The 23,603-nt window shown below is 40.4% G+C and overlaps 1 protein-coding gene across 1 annotated transcript; it reads right to left on the minus strand.

Annotated features, from left to right (window-relative positions):
- Positions 1-548: 548 nt before the first annotated feature.
- Positions 549-23,603, minus strand: LOC311050068 (uncharacterized protein; the record flags this gene model as incomplete). The annotated part of the gene is made up of 16 exons (XM_084064034.1): positions 549-1,277; positions 3,033-3,085; positions 5,266-5,415; positions 6,116-6,289; positions 7,054-7,227; positions 8,183-10,061; positions 11,411-11,461; positions 12,639-12,770; positions 14,095-14,254; positions 14,485-14,840; positions 15,989-16,072; positions 16,393-16,669; positions 17,364-17,433; positions 19,137-19,305; positions 22,405-22,681; positions 23,550-23,603. The coding sequence occupies 16 exons, from the start codon at positions 23,601-23,603 to the stop codon at positions 757-759; spliced, it is 4,581 nt and encodes a 1,526-aa protein (XP_083920160.1). The 3' UTR covers positions 549-756.

The raw sequence follows: 23,603 nt of genomic DNA on the forward strand, positions 1-23,603 counted from the left end.
TATGAATACTCTGTATTTAAGTATGTATGAATACTCCGTATTTAAGTATGTATGAATACTCTGTATTTAAGTATGTATGAATACTCCGTTACAGGTAAAAGTCCAGGATTCAAAATGATCTTGAGTACAAATACAAAAGTATTGGTATCAAAATGTACTTAAAGTACCAAAAGTAGTCATTATGCAGAATGTCCCATTTCAAGATTTTAAAATGTATAAAAATCATTTGAAAATAGCAGATCTACAAGCTCACAATGAGACGCATTGTGAGCTTGTAGATCTGATATTTTCAAATGGCCGAAATGTATATAGGACTGAAGTGGTTAATGTATGTTTTGTAATAATGATCAAAATCTACAAAGTAACTAGTAACTAAAGTTTTCAAATACTTGTAGTGGAGTAAAACGTATAATATTTGCCTCTGAGATGTTGTGGAGTAGAAGTAAAAGTACTGAACATTGGAAATACTCCAGTAAAGTAAAAAATACCTCAACATTGTACTTAAGTACGGTCCTTGAGTTAATGTACTTAGTTACTTTCCACCACTGCATGCAGCAGGTGGTCTCTGTCAGGTGGAAACCTCATATGTTCCTTAATTGTTTGTGTGCGCACGCACACGCACACACACACACACACACACACACACACACACACACACACACACACACACACACACACACACACACACACACACACACACACACACACATCTTAACCCTATTGGTTGGGTCAACTCATCAGAGACATTATCTGTCCTCACAAAGACACCGAGGAGGAGGAGTAGGGGTGAAGCCTAAACCCAGGGTAGAGAGGTTCAGTGAATGAGGACTGGATGGTGTAAAGGTGTGTCAGTGAGTCAGAGGACCTTTCATAGAATGACACAGTCCCTGCAGAGTGGTCTAGATACACTGATACTCTGTTAGAGCCAGAAGGACGGCCAGGAAGGATAGTCTCCCTACTATTGTGATAGACAACGTAACTGTCCCCACAGTACAGACCCCAGGACTTGTCATTGCGTCCAAGCACACTACCACCTCCTCTCCTCCTGATCCCTCTGTAAGTCACTCCTATATGAACCCTTCCACTCCACTCTACCTCCCAGTAACAGCGTCCAGTCAGACCCTCTGTACACAAAACCTGTGGATGCTCATCATCAAATCTGTCTGGATGATCAGGGTACGACTGAAGCTCCTCCCCCTCTGTCACCTTCCTGTTGTCCTCAGACAGACAGAGTTTTCTGTTTGCTGTGTTTGGGTCCAGTGTGAGAGGATGGAGATCTGATATGAGAGAGAGAGAGAGAGAGAGAGAGAGAGAGAGAGAGAGAGAGAGAGAGAGAGAGAGAGAGAGAGAGAGAGAGAGAGAAATAGAGAGTTTTTCATTGGTTTAATATTCATAAAACCCACACACATAAAATAAAAATAGCGGATCTACAAGCTCACAACGCTCTGCAACGCGGCACCTTGTGAGCTTGTAGATCTGCTACTTTTGTAGTAGTATAGTATAAATAAGGAGAAAGGAGGTTTCTTCCTGACAATATGAGACAACAAACCAACATAAACAATACATGCCTCCATTAAAGGGATAGTTCACCCCCAAAATTACTTTTTGTCTATAGATTAGTCACCCGGTAGGAGACACAAAGGAGACTCTTGGTGTCTCCTACCGGAACCCACTGCTCGTCATCATATTATTGCTTGTAGATTGTAGATCTGCATTTCTTTTTTTATCATGAAAATGTGTGCAAATCTTTGAATATACTGTATATAGATCTTTTTAAACTAATTTTTTAACTCAAATCTTTGCTTCTGGGGGGTCCCTGGAACAAAACATGTTCATGTCAAGGACCCCCAAAATGATAGGTATTTGGCCGTGGTCCGCATCGCAAAATATGTTGTTCCAGGGACCTCCAGAAGAAAAGATTAGCAAAAATAGCAGATCTACAAGGCACGCAGCACTCGGTGCCGCGCTATGAGCTTGTAGATCTGCTATTTTTGAATAGCCAAAGACATTTTAAAATTACACAGATGTGTTCCCGGTCTTAATGGGTTAATTGTGAGCTTGTACTGTAGATCTGCTATTTTCAAAAGATTATGAACTTGACATTCTGCACAATGAGTACTTTTACTTTTGGTACTTTGTGTATTTTGATGCCAATACTTTTGTACTTTTACTCAAGTAAATTTTGATTACCAGACTTTTACTTGCAACAGAGTATTTCTACACTGCAGTATTGATACTTTCACTGAAGTAAAAAATGCGAGTACTTTTTCCACCATTGCTATAAACACACACGCACGCACGCACACACGCGCACACGCACACGCACACACACGCACACACACACACACACACACACACACACACACACACACACACACACACACACACACACACACACACACACACATGCACACGCACGCACACGCACACACTTGATCTGCTCTTTTTCCCCTCTAGACCAAACATCTTTCCCGAAAATAGCCGATCTACAGGCTATTTTTGGCTACGGTTCTCCACAGAATAGAGATGCTAGGGTTCAAGTGGTTAATGTAAAACATACATACTGCACCGGACTGGACCGTTGGCCTAGCGGTCCGGGAAACTTGGCTCTAATCTAACCTGACAGCGCGTCGCTGGTTCGAGTCCCGATCCCGACAGCCTATGCTGCGTGTCACTTCCCATCTCCCATCTCCCCGTTTCCTGTCTACCTACTGTACTATCAATAAATGCATTAAAAACACCCAACAATGTGTGTCAGGTAGGGAGACCTAGGAGTGTTTTGTAAACAAGCATCAGCTGGTGTTAAGGACCAGACCAAGAGCAGAGAAACCACCTGAATTCAATGGAAGCTCTACTGAAGAGTTTTCAGGACAGCATCCAGGGAGGGAGGGGCCAACAGAGTATAAAACAGTGTAGAACATTTCAATATGGGATACTGACACAGACAGACAGACAGACAGACAGACAGGCAGACAGGCAGACAGACAGACAGACAGACAGACAGACAGACAGACAGACAGACATATACTCACATCTTTTAAGGAGTTGAGGATTGGTCCAGTGTTCATGTCCTCCATGTTTCACTCTGTAGGAAGTAGAACAACAATGCGTCAATGTCTGACTGTCTAACACAACGTCTCCACTACCTGACACTACAGTGTTTCTGCTACCATTATCTTCACCAGGCAGCCCGTCTGGACAAACTCACTGCCACCTGGCTTGGAGGAGAGGAGTTAGAAACACTTCTTGTTTTTAGATTTATATAGTAAAGAGTAATGTTATTTCTTCCCATGGTACTGGCCAGCAGGCTGTGGTCATACAAATGGAACTGCAGCAGTATGTGCTGGATGAGCAACTGTCATGAAATGAGTGAGAGGGGATTTTCTATGTCTTCTTCAGTTAGATCTGCTATTTGAGCTTGTAGGTCTGCTATTTACACTTGTAGATCTACTATTTGATCTTGTAGATCTGCTATTCTCACTGAATGGTTGTCAATGTTCTCAGAGCGTTCACATATCATGACATGCCTAGAAGAGGGATACTAGGGTACTGGCTCCTCTAAATAGCTTAAATTGATGCCAAACTACAGCTTACATGTATTATGCTAGAATATACCTTAAATAAAATTGTACGGTTCAATTCAAAGTATCTGCCATAAATCTACCATTATTAATCGGTAGTGTAAATATTAACTACATATATCAATTGAAATGAATTACTTTCCAAACCATATATTTTGAGCTGAGAATGATTAAGTTTAAACTTCATGCTCTTATTTGGCACAGACAGTGCTCATTAATCCATTCAATCTGGGAACCCATCTGTGTCATTTTTAGATTTATTTTGGCTATTCAAAAATAGCAGATATACAAGCTCGTAGAGCGGATACCGAGTGCCGCGCTACGAGCTTGTAGATCTGCTATTTTTGAAAAATCGTGAAAATGTGTGCACATCTTTGAATATATATGTATATATATTTTTTTTTTAAAGGGAACATTTCAACTTAAATCTTTGCTTCTGGGGATTCTACAAATGTCTTCTAAATCCTAACAGTTTTTTGAAAAAACATATGTTTCTATATCAGTGTTTCTCAAACGTTTTACATGTCAAGGACCCCCAAAATGAAACTATGTATTTGGCCGCGGACCCCCATCTCAAAATATGTTGTTCCAGGGACCCCCCAGAAGCAGAGAAGCTCATAGCGCGGCACTCGGTGCCGCACTATGAGCTTGTAGATCTGCTATGTTTTAATAGCCAAAGAAATCAACAAATGACAGATGCGTTCCCGGTCTTAATGGGTTAATGATCTCTTAACATGATTATAGTAAATATGTATGAGTAAATATGATGGATTTAACACAAAACTGTGACTTTTCAGGAAATGGAAAGAATAACCTGTGTTCCAATGGATCCAATGTAGTTATTATTTTAAGTTTGCAAATAGGTGATGGAACGCGTTGTGAGCTTGTCTTGTACATCAGGCATTTTCACTGCTTGTACAGGACAGTCATAAAGTGAAGAATATATTAGGGCATTGGTTCTCAAAGTGGGGGATACCAGGGGGTCCCCAGCAAAATGTGTTAATAAAGCCTATCATTTTAACCCCTTTATAAATATGTTATACTTTGGCTATTAAAAAAATAGCAGATCTACAAGCTCATAGCGCGGCACCGAGTGCCGTGCTATGAGCTTGTAGATCTGCTATCTTTGAAACATCATGAAAATGTGTGCACATCTTTAAATCTTTTTTTTAACACAAATCTTTAATTCTGGGGGTCCCTGCACCACATATTTTCAGGTGGGGGTCCCTGCACCACATATTTTCAGGTGGGGGTTATTGCCTATTAGTTTGTATTGGCCAGTGCGCTCAGTGCTGTATTTTCGAACGCACCCATGATGTGTCTCTTTGTCATTGAAATGTCTGTCTGCTTCCATCATTATTGACAGGAGGTGAGAGTTCTGTGACTTTAGTGTCATCCACTATCTGACTGATTACTTCATTCAGCACAAGAGATGTGTTGTTGTGGGTTGGATTAAAATGTAAATATATCTATAAACGAGAGGAATTTGTGTGCGTTTGCGTGCGTGCGTGTAGTAAAAAATGTGAGTACTTTTTCCACCACTGCACGGAACTCCATATATGGACATGAAAGGGACACAGAGACAGACAGACAGACAGACCCCCTGCTAGCCTACCAGTCATTGGAACATGAAACAAGGGAATGGCTGCACTAACCAACATGAACACAGTCCAAGTCTACTCACTTGAGAGTTTCCAATCCAGAGAAGTTCATCAGTTCAGATTCCGGCAGAACGGTGAAGGTCAAGTCTAATTCTCTCAAATGAGAAGGATTAGAGCGGATAGCTGAGGCCAGAGCTTCACAGCTTCTCTCTGACAACCAGCTGTTCATCAGTCTAAATGAAACATAAAACACCAGAAGTTTGAATGTCTGCTATAAATAAAACCTGCTTACAGCCACATATTAAACACCTGGTCTGGATGGACTGTCTGGGTTTTAAAGTAGAAAACCAAGAGCTGTAAAGAGCAGGCAGACAGGAGTAACAAACACAATAATATTTACTTAATCTTCCAACATGCAGGTAACAGACAGCAACAGGTTGACAACAGATGATCAAGCAAAGAGAGAGGACAGAGTTTATATACAGTATTGTATACATGAGACCTAACAGGATAAAGGACAATTGATGGACAATTTAAGACAAGTGAAGCTGATAGGACATCTGCTGGAGCAAAATATAATACAGTGGTGTAAAGTAACTAATTACATTTACTCAGTTATGTACTTAAAGTAACAGAAAGAAAGTAAAAGACAGAAAGAAAGAAAGAAAGAAAGAAAGAAAGAAAGAAAGAAAGAAAGAAAGAAAGAAAGAAAGAAAGAAAGAAAGAAAGAAAGAAAGAAAGATAGACAGAAAGGGTGAATGTATCTCAATTGTAACACATACTGCAGTCACTGTAACGTATCATTATTCTAGTCAAAGTGTGTCACTATATGATATCAACCTTATTCACACTCTACAAATAAAGCATCAGCACAATATTCATAGTAAAATCCAAAAATAAATGATGAAAATAAGTATTGTAAATTAATCAGACCGTAGAGTCTCCAGTTTACAATGAGGATTCTTCAGTGCATCACAGAGCAGAGCCAGGACCTCCAGGTCCAGCCAGTTAACACTTAAGTCCAGGTGTCTTAGATGGGATGGATCAGAACTGAGAGCTGAAGCCACAACTTCAATGTGTTCCTTCTGGAGCTCACAGCCAACAAGTCTGTAATGACAGATTAATGTAAAATCAGAAATGATCAAAACAGATCAGCCAAGTTCACTGTCAATGAAGTTAACCCATTAAGACCGGGAACACATCTGTGTAACCACTTAAACCATTATCAGATGATGCCAATACTTTTGCACTTTTACTCAAGTAAAATTTGATTACCAGACTTTTACTTCCACAAGAGGTAAGTTTTGACAGCAGTATCCACCATAGAGTTATAATATCTCTACAAGGTAGGTTTGAGCACCACTAATATTATAGCAACATATAAGTTTTTTCAAAAAACTGTTAGGATTTAGAAGACATTTGTAGAATCCCCCAGAAGCAAAGATTTGAGTTACAAATGTTACCTTTAAAAAATACTGTATATTTTCAAAAATGTGCACACATTTTCACGATTTAAAAAAAAAATAGCAGATCTACAAGCTCATAGCGCGGCACTCGGTGCCGCGCTATGAGCTTGTAGATCTGCTATTTTTGAATAGCCAAAGAAATCTAAAGACGTTCTCCCAGTTCTCCATAATAGAAAGAAAGAAAGAAAGAAAGAAAGAAAGAAAGAAAGAAAGAAAGAAAGAAAGAAAGAAAGAATGTAATTGTAACACATACTGTAGTCACTGTACCTTGTCATTATTCTAGTCAAAGTGTGTCACTATGATATCAACCTTATTCACAATCTACAAATAAAGCATCACCACAATATTCATAGTAAAATCACAGAATAAATAAATGATGAAAATAATAATATAAATGAATCAGACCGTAGAGTCTCCAGTCTACAATGAGGATTCTTCAGTGCATCACGCAGCGGATCCAGGTTCAGCTCGCCCTCGCCGTTAGAACTTATCTCCAGGTGTCTTAGATGAGATGGATTAGAACTGAGAGCTGAAGCCACAACTTCAATGTGTTTCTTCTGGAGCTCACAGCCAACAAGTCTGTAATGACAGATTAATGTAAAATCAGAAATGATCAAAACAGATCAGCCAAGTTCACTGTCAAGGAAGTTAACCCATTAAGACCGGGAACACATCTGTGTAACCACTTAAACCATTATTTTATACATAGGCTATTCAAAAATAGTACCGAGTGCCGCGCTATGAGCTTGTAGATCTGCTATTTTAGAAAAATCGTGACAATTTGGGCAAATCTGATCCTGAATATATATATTTTTTAAAGCAAACATTTGTAACTCAAATCTTTGCTTCTTGGGGGGTCCCTGGAACAACACATTTTGAGATGGGGTCAGCGGCCAAATACATCATTTTGGGGGTCCTTGACATGAAAAAGGTTTGAGAACCACTGATATTATTGCAACATATACGTTTTTTCAAAAAACTGTTTTAAGTAATGTTCGCCTTAAAAAATACTATTTTTTTTCCAAAGATTTGCACACATTGGCACGTTTTTTCAAAGAATAGCAGATCTACAAGCTCAAAACGTGAAATGGGACATTCTGCATAATGAGTACTTTCTACTTTTGGTACTTTAAGTACATTTTTATGCCAATACTTTTGTACTTTTACTCAAGTAAATTAGGAATTCCGGACTTTCTTTGCTGTGGGCATGGCCTCTCAGCTTGGGGGCGTGTTTTAACACTTTGGGCCTCAAAAACAGCAGATCTACAAGCTCGTATATCATATAGCTTGTGGGCGTGGTTTTCGAGCTGGGGGCGTAGCCTATCCCCCTGGATTGTGTTTCTAAGCCTGTGTGTGTGTGTGTGTGTGTGTGTGTGTGTGTGTGTGCGTGCGTGCGTGCGTGCGTGCGTGCGTGCGTGCGTGCGTGCGTGTGCGTGTGCATGTTCAGTATTTGTATTGATCGTGAATGAATGCATGTAGTACTGTATGTAAGTGAAAGGTGATCTAACATGTTGATATTCATATGACTACTAACCTGGCTGTTGTGCAGTTCCTCACAGCTGGGATCAGTCTCTGTCGCCCCCTCCAGTCTGTGTTGTATTTGTCCAGGTCCAACACCTCCAGAACCTTCTCTGACATCTGCAGCATGGTGGCGAGAGCTGAACACTGGGTCTCAGAGAGTTTCTTCCCTGATCTGCTCTCTGACTCCAGGTACTGTTCGATCCCCTTACTTAGTGAGGGGTCGTTCATCTCCATCAGACAGTGGAAGATGTTTATACATCTGTCTGGAGAGAAGTCGTCATCATCCATGTCCTTCAGGTTGTTGATGGCTCTCTGGATCTCCTCTGGACTGTTCTCTGTCTGACCCAGCAGGCCTCCTAACAGACTCTGGTTGGACTCCAGTGAGAGACCATGAAGGAAGCGGACAAAGAGGTCCAGGTGACCACTCTCACTCTGCAGGGCTTTTTTCATAGCAGCATTCAGGAAGTCAGAGAGGGAAATGTCACTGATGTAATCATCATCATCATCATCATCATCATCATCTTCATCATCATCATCATCATCATCATCATCATCATCATCATCATCTTTCAGGAATGGCTCCAGGACCTCCATGTTCTTCTGTGTGAAACAGTGGAACAAGTAGACTGCAGCCAGAAACTCCTGGATGCTCAGATGAACAAAGCAGTAGACCGTTTGGAGGAAGAACACACCGTCTTTTCTGAAGAACGTTGTGCACAGGCCTGAGTACAGTGAAATGTCGTTTACATCAAGACCACTCTCTTCCAGGTCTTTCTGGTAGAACATGATGTTGCCTTTGTCCAGTTGGTCAAACGCCAGCCTGCCCAGCTTCAGAAGAACTTCTCCTGCATCCTTTATGAGCTTCTCTCTGTCTGCCTCATCTAGATTATGATTCTTCATCTTCTCCCGCTGAGTCTCACCCATCAGGAAGTAGCAGTACATCTCAACCAGGGTTTTGGGCAGCTTGACTGTCGTCCCCATGTTCTGCACAACGGTAGCAAGGATCCAACAGAAGACTGGGATTTCACACATGATGTGGAGGATCTTTGATTTCTTGATGTGTGAGTAGATTGAGCTGGCCTGGTTGTCATCATTGAACGTCTTCTTGAAGAACTCCTTCTTCTGGTCATCTCTGATGAACCCTCGTACTTCTGTCATCCTCTTAACAAACTGCTTAGGAATCTGTTTGGCTGCTGCAGGTCGTGAGGTTATCCAGATGTGAGCAGAGGGAAGCAGCGCCCCTTTGATGAGGTTTAAAAGCAGAAGCTCCACTTCGTAGGATTCTGTGACATTCATGAGTCCGAAATCTTTTTTGAAATCGAACTTGAAAACATTTTCATCATATCCATCCATAACAAACATGACTTTGAAGGGGCTCTTGTTGTAGTCTCCTGAATTCTGCAATGTGATGAAGATGTGATTGAGAATGTCTTCCTCAATAAATCTGGTTTCCGTGATGCAGTGGTGAATTAGCTTTGCCAAACTAAACTTTTGTCCCTTGAGCAGATTTAACTGTCGGAACTTGAGCGGGAAAATGAGGTGGAATGGATCTTGGGGAAAACATTTCTTGGCCCAGTCTAACAAAAATTTGCCTACGAGGAACGTTTTGCCAATTCCTGCACAGCCAACGGTCAGCACTGTTCTTTTGTTTCTTCCATCATGGCCTTTGAAGATTTCACTGAGTTGGATTTCTTTTTCCTCTCGTGCCTTCTTCATCTCCATCTGTCTGACCTCATGATGGCTGTGGATGTCTGTGTCATTGATGTCTACATTGTAGAGTGGGGTGTAGATCTCAGACACTGTGTCAAACAGATCTGTATCCTTCATGTTGTCTTGAAGCTGGGCTTCATAGTCAGTAATATGAAGATATCCTGATGTTTTCTCCAACAGAGCTGTAGTGAACAAAGCAATTGCATGTTTAACAGTAGAACCCTCCCACCAGAGTTTACCACCAGTGGTGGGGAAAGTAACTAAGTACATTTACTCACTGTAATTAAGAACGATGTTGATGTACCTTTACTTTACTTTACTTGAGTATGTAAATGTTTCAACACCTTACTTCTACTCCACTATATCTCAGAGGCAAAACTGTAGATTTAGATTATTAATACAAAACATAAATTAACCACTTAAGGTTATGTTATACTTGAACAAATAGGAGATCTACAAGCTGACAACACATCACAATGCAACACGTGAGCTTGTAGATCTGTTTTCTTTTTAAAAGTCAAGTACTTTTAGCCACGGTATGTACTGTAGGCCTAAGTTTATTGAAATTCCAATATCTTTTTTTTTACTTTTACGTCAGTACAATTTTAATCTCTTAAGACAGATTCAGAGCTCAGCAGCTGAATATGTTGGGAGCTCCTGTTCCAACATGTATAGTTAGGAGCTCCTGTTACAACGTGTATAGTTAGGAATGTTAGGAATGTAAACAAAGACACATGGAGGGGAAGTGGACGGCTGAGGGCGGACCTAACAGCCAACCTCCTGTTATCCACATTCTATTGGGAGGAAAAGAAAGCAGAGGACGCTGTTTTTTCCTTTTGATGACAACTCACTGGACTCTGAGTCCCTGGCGTCAACAATCAATCAAGAGGTTTATGTGTCACTACTCACAAGCTACAAGAAGTGAGGTCCATAAAGTACTGTACTAATATAGAATATGGTATGATATGGTATGGTATGGTATGGTATGGTATGGTATGGTATGGTATGGTATGATGTAACAGTATTAGAAGTAGTAAATGGAGGCTATAAGTAGTCTAGAGTGCTGGATTTCTTTCTCAGAGGCTCTGTCTATGTTTGAGGTCAATTAATCATGACTGTTTGCCCATATCCTTCTCTAAAACAGTTGAGGAATCCCCAGCTCTAAGTATTAGTGTTTGAGATTATGATGTTATGTTATAACATGTTATGTTAAGCATTATGTTTCCTTTGAAAATGAGAGTAAAAGAGACCAGTGTTGTGATGAGATGAGTGTCATTCTAGAACTACAGTCTTAGGCTACACTTCTTTTAGAATAACTTTGTCTGGCTGTGTAATGTTTCTGTACCTTAGAACAAGTAAGATAAATTATGTTTTACATTAATATTACCTGTTATTTTCACGCTCACACACACACACACACACACACACACACACACACACACACACACACACACACACACACACACACACACACACACACACACACACACACACACACACACACACACACACACACACACACACACCTTACCTTTCAGTTTGGAGTCTTTGTCTTGTCTTGTTTTCTCTTCTCCTGTCAAAGCTGAGATGTGAGACAGTGATTGGTCAGAGTGGAGCTTGTGGCTTTATGGCACATAAAGGCAACAACTTCCATCCTGAAAGGGCCTTGCAGTCATGCCCTTATATGGGGATGGGTGGGGTGGCTCCTTATGGTAAGTAGGATGCTAACTAAAAAACGAAATAAGTCTGTGCGACCTTGTGTTCGGGAGGTAGGGTCAAATAAATGATTATAGTGGGGGCAAAATTGCAATTTGACCCACTTCTGGTAGTGGGATTGAGTTCAAGTCTATACCGTTGGATTCCTTATTATCATTATTATTATTATTATTATTATTATTATTATTACCCTTATTATTATTACCATTATTATTACCCTTATTATTATTATTATTATTATTAGGTCCACAAAACAAGTTTGGAATCGGTAGCATGCTGCAAACTGATGTAATGGCTGTGACAGAGGGGGCGGGGCTTAATCAATTACAGCCTGTCCCTATTGGTGGTCTATTTCCACAAACCAAGTTTGGAGACGATATATTTTTGCCAGTATGACTGAAACATCAGCCTGGTAAACAATACAGTAGTGTATACAATGTGTACCTTGGTGTGTAGTGGTGACGATGTTTGTTACAGTGTGTACCTTGGTGTGTAGTGGTGACAGTGATGTTTGTTACAGTGTGTACCTTGGTGTGTAGTGGTGACAGTGGTGTTTGTTACAGTGTGTACCTTGGTGTGTAGTGGTGACAGTGATGTTTGTGACAGTGTGTACCTTGGTGTGTAGTGGTGACAGTGATGTTTGTTACAGTGTGTACCTTGGTGTGTAGTGGTGACAGTGATGTTTGTTACAGTGTGTACCTTGGTGTGTAGTGGTGACAGTGATGTTTGTTACAGTGTGTACCTTGGTGTGTAGTGGTGACAGTGGTGTTTGTTACAGTGTGTACCTTGGTGTGTAGTGGTGACAGTGCTGTTTGTTACAGTGTGTACCTTGGTGTGTAGTGGTGACAGTGATGTTTGTTACAGTGTGTACCTTGGTGTGTAGTGGTGACAGTGATGTTTGTTACAGTGTGTACCTTGGTGTGTAGTGGTGACAGTGATGTTTGTTACAGTGTGTACCTTGGTGTGTAGTGGTGACAGTGGTGTTTGTTACAGTGTGTACCTTGGTGTATAGTGTTGACAGTGATGTTTGTTACAGTGTGTACCTTGGTGTATAGTGTTGACAGTGATGTTGACTGAACCACCAATGTTAGCTCCAGTGATGACCGGAGCCACCACTATGCCTCCATCATGTGCTTCATTAATGGCCTGGGCTGAACCACGGGGCTCTGAAGAATCTGCACAATGAAATCATCACTTTAATAAGCTGAACTTGTTAAATGTTACACACTGAGAGACAGAGAGAGAGAGAGAGAGAGAGAGAGAGAGAGAGAGAGAGAGAGAGAGAGAGAGAGAGAGAGAGAGAGAGAGAGAGAGAGAGAGAGAGAGAGATTGCACAACAATAAAGCACAGGTTTGAACGTTGAACTAATGACATCAGCGATCTCCTAATATGGATATATCTGACTCATCATGAGCATGTGAGCGGACCTCTGACGTCACTCTACACTCTATCTTTTGTTCAAAATACTCCACTCCTGCAAACTTTAGATGTCAATCTTAGCCAATCAGGATGGAATATAAAAAATCACACCCAGTGTGAAGTGGGCGGTGTGTGGTCATTACAACATGACTCACTTTAAAAAAAGGATTACTGACTTTTTTTAAAGTCCATACTGCTATTCATAGGGCTTCACATGTGTCATGTGTTTCTCTAGCCAAGCACAGTCCTGAATTTGCAAAGTCAGCCAATCACATTACAGTTAGTGGTGATGACACTAGCTGTAATGTGATTGGCTGACTTTGCAAAAATATCGATTTGCATTAACAATGGAAGGGTTAGGGGGTATACAATGCGTTGTAGACTATTGGCCAATCACGGTGCAGGATTGGTCAGTGTCCAAAACTCACCCAAACCCAAAAATCTAACACATGACTACAGAGATCATGTGTACCAATTTGTGTGATATTTGGATACAATCTGAAGGAGTTATACTGTATCATTGTTTCTTTTTTTACATAAGTCGGCCTCCTGCTGGCGCTATAAAAGGCAGATGTGGAAAAATGCAGGGCAAAGGTTTTTCCTTGGTCTTTAGGGAGTGCGCATACACAGTTTTACACAGATCGGTGCAGTAAAAACACGAATCGGCCTGTTATAGCGCCACCATAAGGCTGATTTGAAAAAAAAATCAACTGGCATTTCTTCCTCTGCCTAGTGGGAAAAAAATAGACTTTTTTTGTAAGTCGGGACATACATGTAGGTGAACTTTTTAAGTACGTATTGCTCCTCAAAAACGCGATTCATTATCGGAAAAATAATATTAATCATCACAGTTTCAATAGGGCTTTGCACGGTGCAGTGCTCGGGCCCTAACATCATGACAAGGTAACCATATATCACACCCCCTCGCTTTCCTGTCTGTCTCTAAAGAATCTGTGGTTTCACTTCTGACATAAATTATGGCAGAATTGAAACCACAGATTCTTAAGAGACAGACGGAGGGTAGGCTAGTGTACTACATATATAACCATGACAAGCAGCAGTAGTAGTGTACTATATTACCTTCAGTAGCAGCGGTAGTGGAGTCTGGTTCCGAGGTCTTTATCTTTGACAGGTCTATGGGAGCGGCCACACTCTGGGCCTCAGTGGACTGCTCGTGGTCTTGAGGAGCTTCGGCTGTGCTGCTGGAAGATGCAGCAGCTTCTGTTTGTAGCTCGGCCTCCTGAAACAGTTTAAGATCCAATTCAATGGCTTATCAGCATGTGTTGCATTTCCTTTGCATGTGTTTTCTTTCAGCAACAAATTTGATTGGACTTTTTTTTATAGTTTTATTGTACCTGGTCATTCATGTCACTTACTGTGTGCGGCACTTTGTAACAGTTTTGAAAAGTGCTACATACAATACAGTTATTATTTCTTACTAAAGTGTGATAAATTAGTGATGCTGCGTACCGGGGCCTCCTGGGTCTTGCAGACCTCTCTCTGAAAGTCGTCTGGTTTGTCTCTGTCTCTGTCGCTCTCACTGGTGCCCAGGCCACAGAAGAATGTGGAGGGCAGCTGCACGCTCTTGGCCTTCTTCTCATCCTCTGGGGTGGCCTTCTTCTCCTCCTCTGGGGTGGCCTTCTTCTCCTCCTCCTCTGGGGAGGCCTTCTTCTCCTCCTCTGGGGAGGCCTGCTCCTCCTGCTCTGGGGAGGCCTTCTTCTCCTCCTCTGGGGAGGCCTGCTCCTCCTGCTCTGGGGAGGCCTTCTTCTCCCACACCACCTGGCAATCTGGAGTACTGGGACCACCGGCCACCTCCGCCTGGGCGCCTGAAGGTGGATGAGATTAGGAGCTGCTTTGAATTCAACTGATCTACTATTAAACTTTCACAGAGATATGGAAACTCATCCATTTCCCCCCTTTTTTAATGCATAGATATGTGTATATTGTATCTACGTATGTATACTGCATATACACTGCTCAAAAAAAGTAAAGGGAACACTTTGATCCCTTTATTATTTTGAGTTTTCATGAACTGTGTACATACTGCTAACAAAAACTGCTCAAAAGAATCAAGGGATTTAAGTGTTCCCTTTATTTTTTTGAGCAGAGTATGTATACATACATTATATGAATATTAGGCATGTAACGATTTATCTTAAATCGATTAAAATCGATTCAAACTGGTGACAATAGTTGGGAACTATTGCCCCTCAAAACCATGATTCATTTGTGCACAGACTTATAATAATAATGGTAATAATAATAAGGGTAATAATAATAAGAGTAATAATAATACGGGTTATAATAATAATTATTATTATTATTATTGCAGTTTCAATAGGGCTTCGCACTACTGTGCAGTGCTCGGGCCCTAATAAAAATATTTTAAGAAGTGAAAATAACAGATCTAAAAACTGTGGGCTTTGAGCTAAGAAGTTTGGAAACCGTCGGTCTACAGTATTACATTCCTGGCTTTAAAGGTCAAATTTATGTATATAGGCCTACACATAGTCATTGTTTAGTCTAAAAATGTACTTACATTGTTCTTTAGATCCAAAACCTTAGTTACTGTTATGCCTCTTCACATGTATTACATTATGAGAGTTCAAGTAGCATCACAGAAATATTCATGTAGCCTCACCTCTGTCTAATTCATTATTAAACAATGATAATAATATAATACCCTCCTGTACATACTTAGATGTTTTATAGCAGTTTTTTGGCCTTTTTCTTTACCCAACTGTTATTTCAAAGTGCAACAACCTAAATAAAAACATTAGATGTTTCAGATTACTAAATCAATAAACAGTCTTTCATTTCTCAAAGTTTGACCAACATCTCATGATGTAATGTGTATGATATTAAAGCAATTACATGTGTTGTGTGTGTTTCCACAGAGTGCAGGTTAATAGTGTGAACAGACCATACAGTTGAATCAGCTTATTGAAGACCTCTATTCATTGTGTCAGCTCACCTTCAGTTTTAGTTCTACTTGTTGATGTTGAACTTGAACTTGGTGGTTCAGCGTCTGTAGCTCCATGCTGGTCTGATGTTACAACTATTGAGTCAGAAAAGACAACAGACTTGTATAAGAAACCTGCTATTACCTGGCAGTAATTAACCTGACATCACATTGATTACATTAGTGTTTAGTAAGGTAATTAACTGTTATTGCAGCAGGATAGAAAACCAGCCACTCAAATGACTACAAAGTCTCAAACAACTATAATAATGTCTTGTGTTCTTCTAACAATTGGAATGACAATACAGTTTATTCAAACACAAGAAGAATGTACTTGTGTTGGTCATGCGAGTACACAACACATGTTTCCAGAAAGCTGGTTTTGATCCTGATTAAAACCTTCTATTTGATTCTACCTTTTGATATGTCCGTAAACCTGTCCAGTAGATCATTCCTGTGGATCTTTTTCAGGACATTCACCATGATGAGAGGTGCATGACTGGGATAGCTCAACACGATCAGACCAGCGATGGTCCTCTTGTTATTCTTCTCCAGAAAGACCTGTGGGATTGGAACGAGGCCTTCAAGGTTTTCAGGGTGTTGCAAATGAACCTTCACATTCTCGAACTCCTTGGCTTTCAGGTTCTTCAGAGTTTTCAAGATGTGTTCCTGAAGTAAATCCGTGGTTGGTTCCTGGTACAAACAGAGGATGTTAAAATCTCAGCTTCATTCTCTGAAGTTGTGTTCACACCGAATATACAATAATTATCTTTCTAGTCGCTTGAATGGCTTAACTTTGGTGGCTGGGTGTTGTGATGGGATAAAAGAGTTCATGTGTACTCAATCTGGGAACCCATCGCCAAATAAAAAAGGAAAAACATGTTTTTCTTCCATCCTGGGACGACTCTGTGCGTGCGTGCGTGCGTGCGTGTGTGGCCGGCCACCTGTCCAACCGCCCGGCTAGCAGACGGACGAACGGAAAACATAAACGTGCATAAACGTGCACACGCACTCGCACTGTCTCTCACCCCATGAAGTCTGGCTTCTCTCAATGTCTTAGTGGTAATACCAAATATGATGTATGTTAGATAGATAGATACTTTAGACAGACAGACAGACAGACAGACAGACAGACAGACAGACAGACAGACAGACAGACAGACAGACAGACAGACAAGACAGTGTGCCTGTGTGAGTGCATATGTATGCACAACATGTATGTGCATAATATGTTCCACTACAAACAGAGTTGCTAACAAAGGCAGGTCGTCTGGTACTGATGGATACATGTAGCCTTTATATATATATCTGGTGTGGTGAAGATAGAATGGTTCTCCCTCATCTCATCCACTGATGTTTAGTAAACTGAAACTAAACTAAAACATACCATGTCTTGTGTCCCTTTGACTCTCCGTCTGCGTGAATGGCAGTTCCCCATCTCTTCCTTGTTGCCTCTTCTGTTGACAAGTGACAACAACCACAGTGACATTTATGCGGACTGTATTTATAAACAGTATACTTTATGTCTGTAGTATATATTTCATGGATTATTAGGGCCCGGGCACTGCACAGTGCATAAATGAGGGCCTAAACGTACTCAAAAAGTTACGCAACTTTGCACACACATTACCAGTGGCGAAAAATGACGTATTTAAATCGTCTCAAAAAGGGGAGTGGCTTAAGGGCTCAATAGCACCCCCTACAAAATGTGTGCTGCAAGCCCGACAATACGGTTTCACCTACATGCATGCAAATTGGTACACACCTCTATCATGTCCCGACTTACAAAAAAGTCTCTTGGAGCCATGACCTAAACCCAAAAGTCGGCCATTTTTATAGTGGCGTTTTTATGCATTTCAAGCAATTTTCTCTGGTTGTACTTTAACAAACTCCTCCTAGCCGGATGTTCGAATCCGCCGCAAATTCGCTCGCGTACACAAAAGACCATAACAAAGAAAAATAACTCCAGTTATGTTTAACCCACGAAGCTTGGTAGGTGCACTTAGACGGCCAATAGGGGCAGGCTGTAATTGCTTCACCCCCTCTGTGTTACTATTGGCTGGGCTTTAAATAGCCATAACTCCAGTTCCCAGCATGCTAAACTTCTGAAACTTGCTAGGCACACTTAGACGGCTAATAGGGACCGGCTGTGATTACTTAAGCTAAGTAGCCTAACTTTTCAGCTCATTGCCATACAGAATTGCATCGTGGACAGAGCCCGTTCATCACTGCTTACATCTCTAATTGTGTTTGTTTTTTTGTGTCGTTGAATACTGGAATATATAAATCGTCTGTCGGGTGGAAACGTCACATGTCCAAAACGTTATTTTTCAGGAATCAAAATCAGCAAAAGTAGTAGATCTACAAGCTCAAAACGCGGCACAAAGCAACGCGTTTCGAGCTTGTAGAACCGCTACTTTTTATACTTTTGTGTGACGTTGTAGTACGATCAAGTAGGACGTCAATTTACGCAAAAACACAAAGTTAGAATATGGAGGTTTACTGCTGTCGGGTTTACGCCCGACAGCAACACAATCATAATTAGACTTTTGTTTGCCTTTTAGGCTTTGTAAAAACAAAATAACACAGGGCAGATACTACATATAACTCAAATACGCAAAGAAACGACCGTCAATGACCGGTACCAATTATCGAAATAAACAATGCACGGCGGCCTTGTAATAACTGACACAGGCAGTAGCGGAAAGTAACATTTACTCAAGTACTGTACTTAAGTACACTTTTGATGTATTTGTACTTTACTTGAGTATTTCCAATGCTTTTACTTCTACTCCACTACATCTCAGAGGCAAATATTGTACTTTTACTCCACTACAATTATTTGAAAAATGTAGTGACTAATTACTTTATAGATGATTTGATTATTACAACCACTTCAGCCCTATACATTTCGTCTATTTGAAAATATTCGATCTACAAGCTTGTATATCTGCTATTTAAAAAAGAAAAAAGTTATTAATTTGAAACTTGAAATGGGACATTCTGCATAATGAGTACTTTTGCTTTTGGTACTTTAAGTACATTTTGATAACAAAACTTTTGTACTTTTACTCAAGTACATTTTGAATTCCGGACTTTTACTTGTAACAGAGTATTTCTACATTGCACTATTGATACTTTTACTAAAACATGCAAGTACCTTTTCAGCGGGGGCTCTCGTCCTCCCGGTGGAGAGCGGCGGTCCTTCCTGTCCCTCTCCCGTTCCAACTCCCGGCTGTTGTAGGAGTCGGCGCGGGACCGCGAGCGGCCCTCCCGCTCCGAGTCGGGGGAGCTGCAACTGGAGCTGTCGCTGTGTGAGTCCTGGTGATCTGTAAGACCAGGAGACAGACGGACGGGACATTCAAGTTTAGCATCCGTCAGGCGGATGCAGCGGTTCACTTTCAGTGAATGATTACTTACTTTATTAACCCGTTCAATCCGGGAACGTACCTGTGTCACTTTAGATTTCTTTGGCTATTCAAAGATCTACAAGCTCACCGAGTGCCACGCTATGAGCTTGTAGATCTGCTATTTTAGAAAAATCGTCAAAATGTGAGCAAATCTTTGAATACATATTCTACAAATGTCTTCTACATCCCAACAGTGTTTTGAAAATGCTCCAACGTTTCCATGTCAAGGACTTCCAAAATAATATGTATTTTTTTGGTTGATATCTGACGTTCATAATGACAGAAACCTCGCCACAGTGTTTTTGTCTCAAATGGGCCACCGTAGTGTCTACACGCTGACTTGGATGAAATCACGGGGGAAATCTGGTCTTGAGAGACTTCCAGAGGGAGGGGCGTGTCTAACACAAACACTGTGGAGGGTTTTCTGTCAATATGAACGTCAGATATTTAAAAAAAAAACTAAAACATTTCCAGCGAATAAAATACGCAATCTAGGGCATGGACCGTCCGCTCTGGTTTTTAAGCTAATAATGACATTGACATTGATTTTTCAATGACAAGATGATCCTTAATGGTGAAAGCAATATCAGAGATGAATTATAAATGTCACAATTAGTTGGATTGCACCTGTTTTTACTCCTAACAATGGCCAGGTTATGGCCAAGGTCTTCGGAATAACAAAATGACCGTGACCATGACCTTTCAAGTGACACACAACCCACAATGGTCACAACAATATCAGAAATGAATTCCACTCACCACAATTAGTCAAAATCAGCACTCAAAAACAAAGACATTGGATTTTCATCATAGCGGATGGCGGCCATATAAGTATATATGTTACAAGGCCATATATTGGCCATTGTGCCATTCGTGGCACTATGGCGGACAAGCACCTCTGTGATTTTTGACACCAAATTGCAAACAGGTCTACAGGCCAGTTCTTTTTTTTAAAGACACAAATGTATTTTAAAAACACATTTATGATGGATGTATGTCTTTTTACATACATCCATCTAACATGATGGTGATCTAACCTGGCACTTAGATCACTTCTAAGTGCCAGGTTGTTCCAGATTTATATGGCTATTGATCCCCATTAAATGTGCACTTAGCACAGTTCCTGTTTTGCACTTTAACTGGATATTGTGTTCATGTGTGTGTATTGGCTGCAGACCCCCCTCATCTGAACATATTTTGTGCCAGGGACCCCCAGAAGAAAATATTTTTGTTGAAAAACACAATACAAGATTGTGTGTGGTCCAGCCCTATGGAATTTATGGAATGCCCAACGTCCAAATAAAACATATTTTAGATATTGTTTTGATGCTTCATATTAATCGTAGGAAGTATTAAGTTGTTTTTTATTTTCACATGCATTCCATACATTCCATAGGGCTAGACCACACATGGACGAATTACATCATCAACTTGCGACGGGATTGGATTAAGGAGATCGTTGTAACTATTATTAAAGCTCTTCCCAGCTGCCCTGCCGTTTCCTTATTGGTTATAACCCAAACATTTTCTTAATAATTGTTAGTTCTTAGTATCAAACGCATACTATTAGCCGCCTCAACTGCTGCTAAGAAAAGAATGATCAAAAACTGGTTTGAACCGACTATTCATTTGAAGATAAACTGGCCAAATTGTTTTTCTGATATTTGTTTACTGGAGCGTTCTACTGCCAGAATGAACGGAGCCAGAGATGACACTGTGGATAATTGGTCCAAAGCTTTGGATGTAGTTCAGTCAGTTAATTCATTTTAATTTGTACTGGGTTGTCCTGTACTTGTCCTGTACTTGTCCTGTACTTGTCCTGTACTTATCCTGTACTTATCCTGTACTTATCCTGTACTTGCCTGTGCTTTTTGTTCGTGTAGGTGTCTATATTATGTTGCATGTACGTATTTATTTAATGCATGTACGCATGTTTATTATATAACTTATCTCACTTATTTAGCTATTTGTGAGTTTATGTTTGTCTGACCGGGTTTTTTATTTGTTTTATTTTTTTTATCTCATTTTGTATGGCTAGATGTGTGTATGTGTATTATTTTTTCCTTTAATTTTCTGTCTTGGTTTTCCCTGTATATGGCCTCTTATGTGCATTGGTGATCAAAAACATAAATAAATACATTTCGATGGGCATTGTCCCACTTGAGTAAAAGATACACTATTTCTAAAATAACTAAAATATTGAAGGTGTTTTACATGTTTTAATTTAGTTATAGTGGTCAATTATAATTATTTGGCTTATTAGCCAGGGATCCTTTTAAATGAAGTAACTCTGGGAAATAAAACACCTGAGCACATCAGCAAGTTGAAGCTGCGACTATTGTGGGATTTTCCATTTCAAAGCAAGGTATTTTTGTAGAATAAAAGCGTTAGCTAGTTCCCCGTTCCCCTTGGTACGCCTCAGCGCCCATCCCTAGAGGTACAATTTATATTTCTGAACCACTGTCATAACATTTTAACCTGTTGATATGCATCATTATTAAATGCTATAACCTGGTATCAGTATTTCTGCCTAGTGCTACTTTAAAGTTTGAGTGATGACCATCATCTCATAACGTATATTGACATATAAGTAGTTCAATGTGTTTTGTGTGTATCTACAGACATCAGGCAGGGGTGAGAGTGGCTTAAGGTCCTTGGAACTAAACCTCAACCTTCACCTCCTCATATGTCACAACTATTGAGTCAGAAAAGACAACAGACTTGTATAAGAAACCTGCTATTACCTGGCAGTAATTAACCTGACATCACATTGATTACATTAGTGTTTAGTAAGGTAATTAACTGTTATTGCAGCAGGAACGATAACCAGCCACTCAAATGACTAGAAAGTCTCAAACAACTATATTAATGTCTGGTGTTCTTCTAACAATTGGAATGAAGATACAGTTTATTCAAACACAAGAAGAATGTACATGTGTTGGTCATGCGAGTACACAAGTACAAATGTTTACAGAAAGCTGGTTTTAATCCTGATTAAAACCTTCTATTTGATTCTACCTTTTGATATGTCTGTAAACCTGTCCAGTAGATCATTCCTGTGGATCTTCTTCAGGACATTCACCACGATGTGACGTGCATGACTGGGATAGGTCCACGCGATCAGACCAGCGACGGTCTTCCGGTCCCTCTTCTCCAGAAGGAATTGTGGGATTGGAACGAGGCCTCCGATGATATCAGGGTGTTGCAAATGAACCTTGAAATTCTCGAACTCCTTGGCTGTCAGCTTCTTCAGAGTTTTCAAGATGATTTCCTCAAGTAACTCTGCGGTTGGTTCCTGGTACAAACAGAGGATGTTAAAGGGATTGTAGGCGAGTTCAGACATAATCAAAGAAAAAAACTGTTGTCAAACACCGCCCCTCCAGCAGTTCTTTTCCCCGACCACCAGGGGGTGACGCAGGGGGGACTTTTTAAATGGGCCATGCCCAAAATAGGTTGCCTTATGCGGATACAATTCGCGGAACTGCCCGCCCCTACGGTTCTCTGAATTTTTATTTTTAAATAGGCTCTTTCATGATAAATTGACCACATATATGTTAGACAAGTTAAACAACTAAATTCTATCCAAACGATTTTTTAAAAGTAAATTCTGTGCCTCAAAAAATAAGTTTGAGAGCGTTTTAAAACCGAAAGTAAAAAGGTTCACACGGGCACGGACGCGCACGGACGCGCACGGACGCGCACATGCGTGCGTTAATTTACGACCCGGACAAACGTAACATAAACATAAACAGTAGGGAAAATACGGATTTCAGACAGAGGACTGTGTTTCAATGCAGGAAAACACCCCAGCATCATTATATAGTGGCTGATAGAGGGGAGAAAATGCAAAATATATATATATATATACATATTTTTTAAATGTAGGCTTAATGTTCCCTACAATCCCTTTAACATATCAGCTTCGTTCTCTAAAGCTGTGTTCACACTGAATTATACAACACAAAATCATACAACAAAACATACATACATACATACAGTACATTGTTTAAGTACTAAATATACTTGTGCCCCGGTTTTAAAATGAGCTGTCGTCGGTCAGTCGACCTATTGCTATCTCAGGTATAGAATGACAACATACAGAAAGCCAGAACAGCTCCGGCTCACAGCCGTGGTATTTCCCAGGTAAAGAGTGGTAAACATACCATGTCTTGTGTCTCTGTGACTCTCTTTCCGCACCCGGGATGGCAGATCCCCAT

The sequence above is a fragment of the Gymnoscopelus microlampas genome (assembly GCF_963454915.1).
Source record: "Gymnoscopelus microlampas genome assembly, chromosome: 8".
NCBI classification, from domain to species: Eukaryota; Metazoa; Chordata; class Actinopteri; order Myctophiformes; family Myctophidae; genus Gymnoscopelus; species Gymnoscopelus microlampas.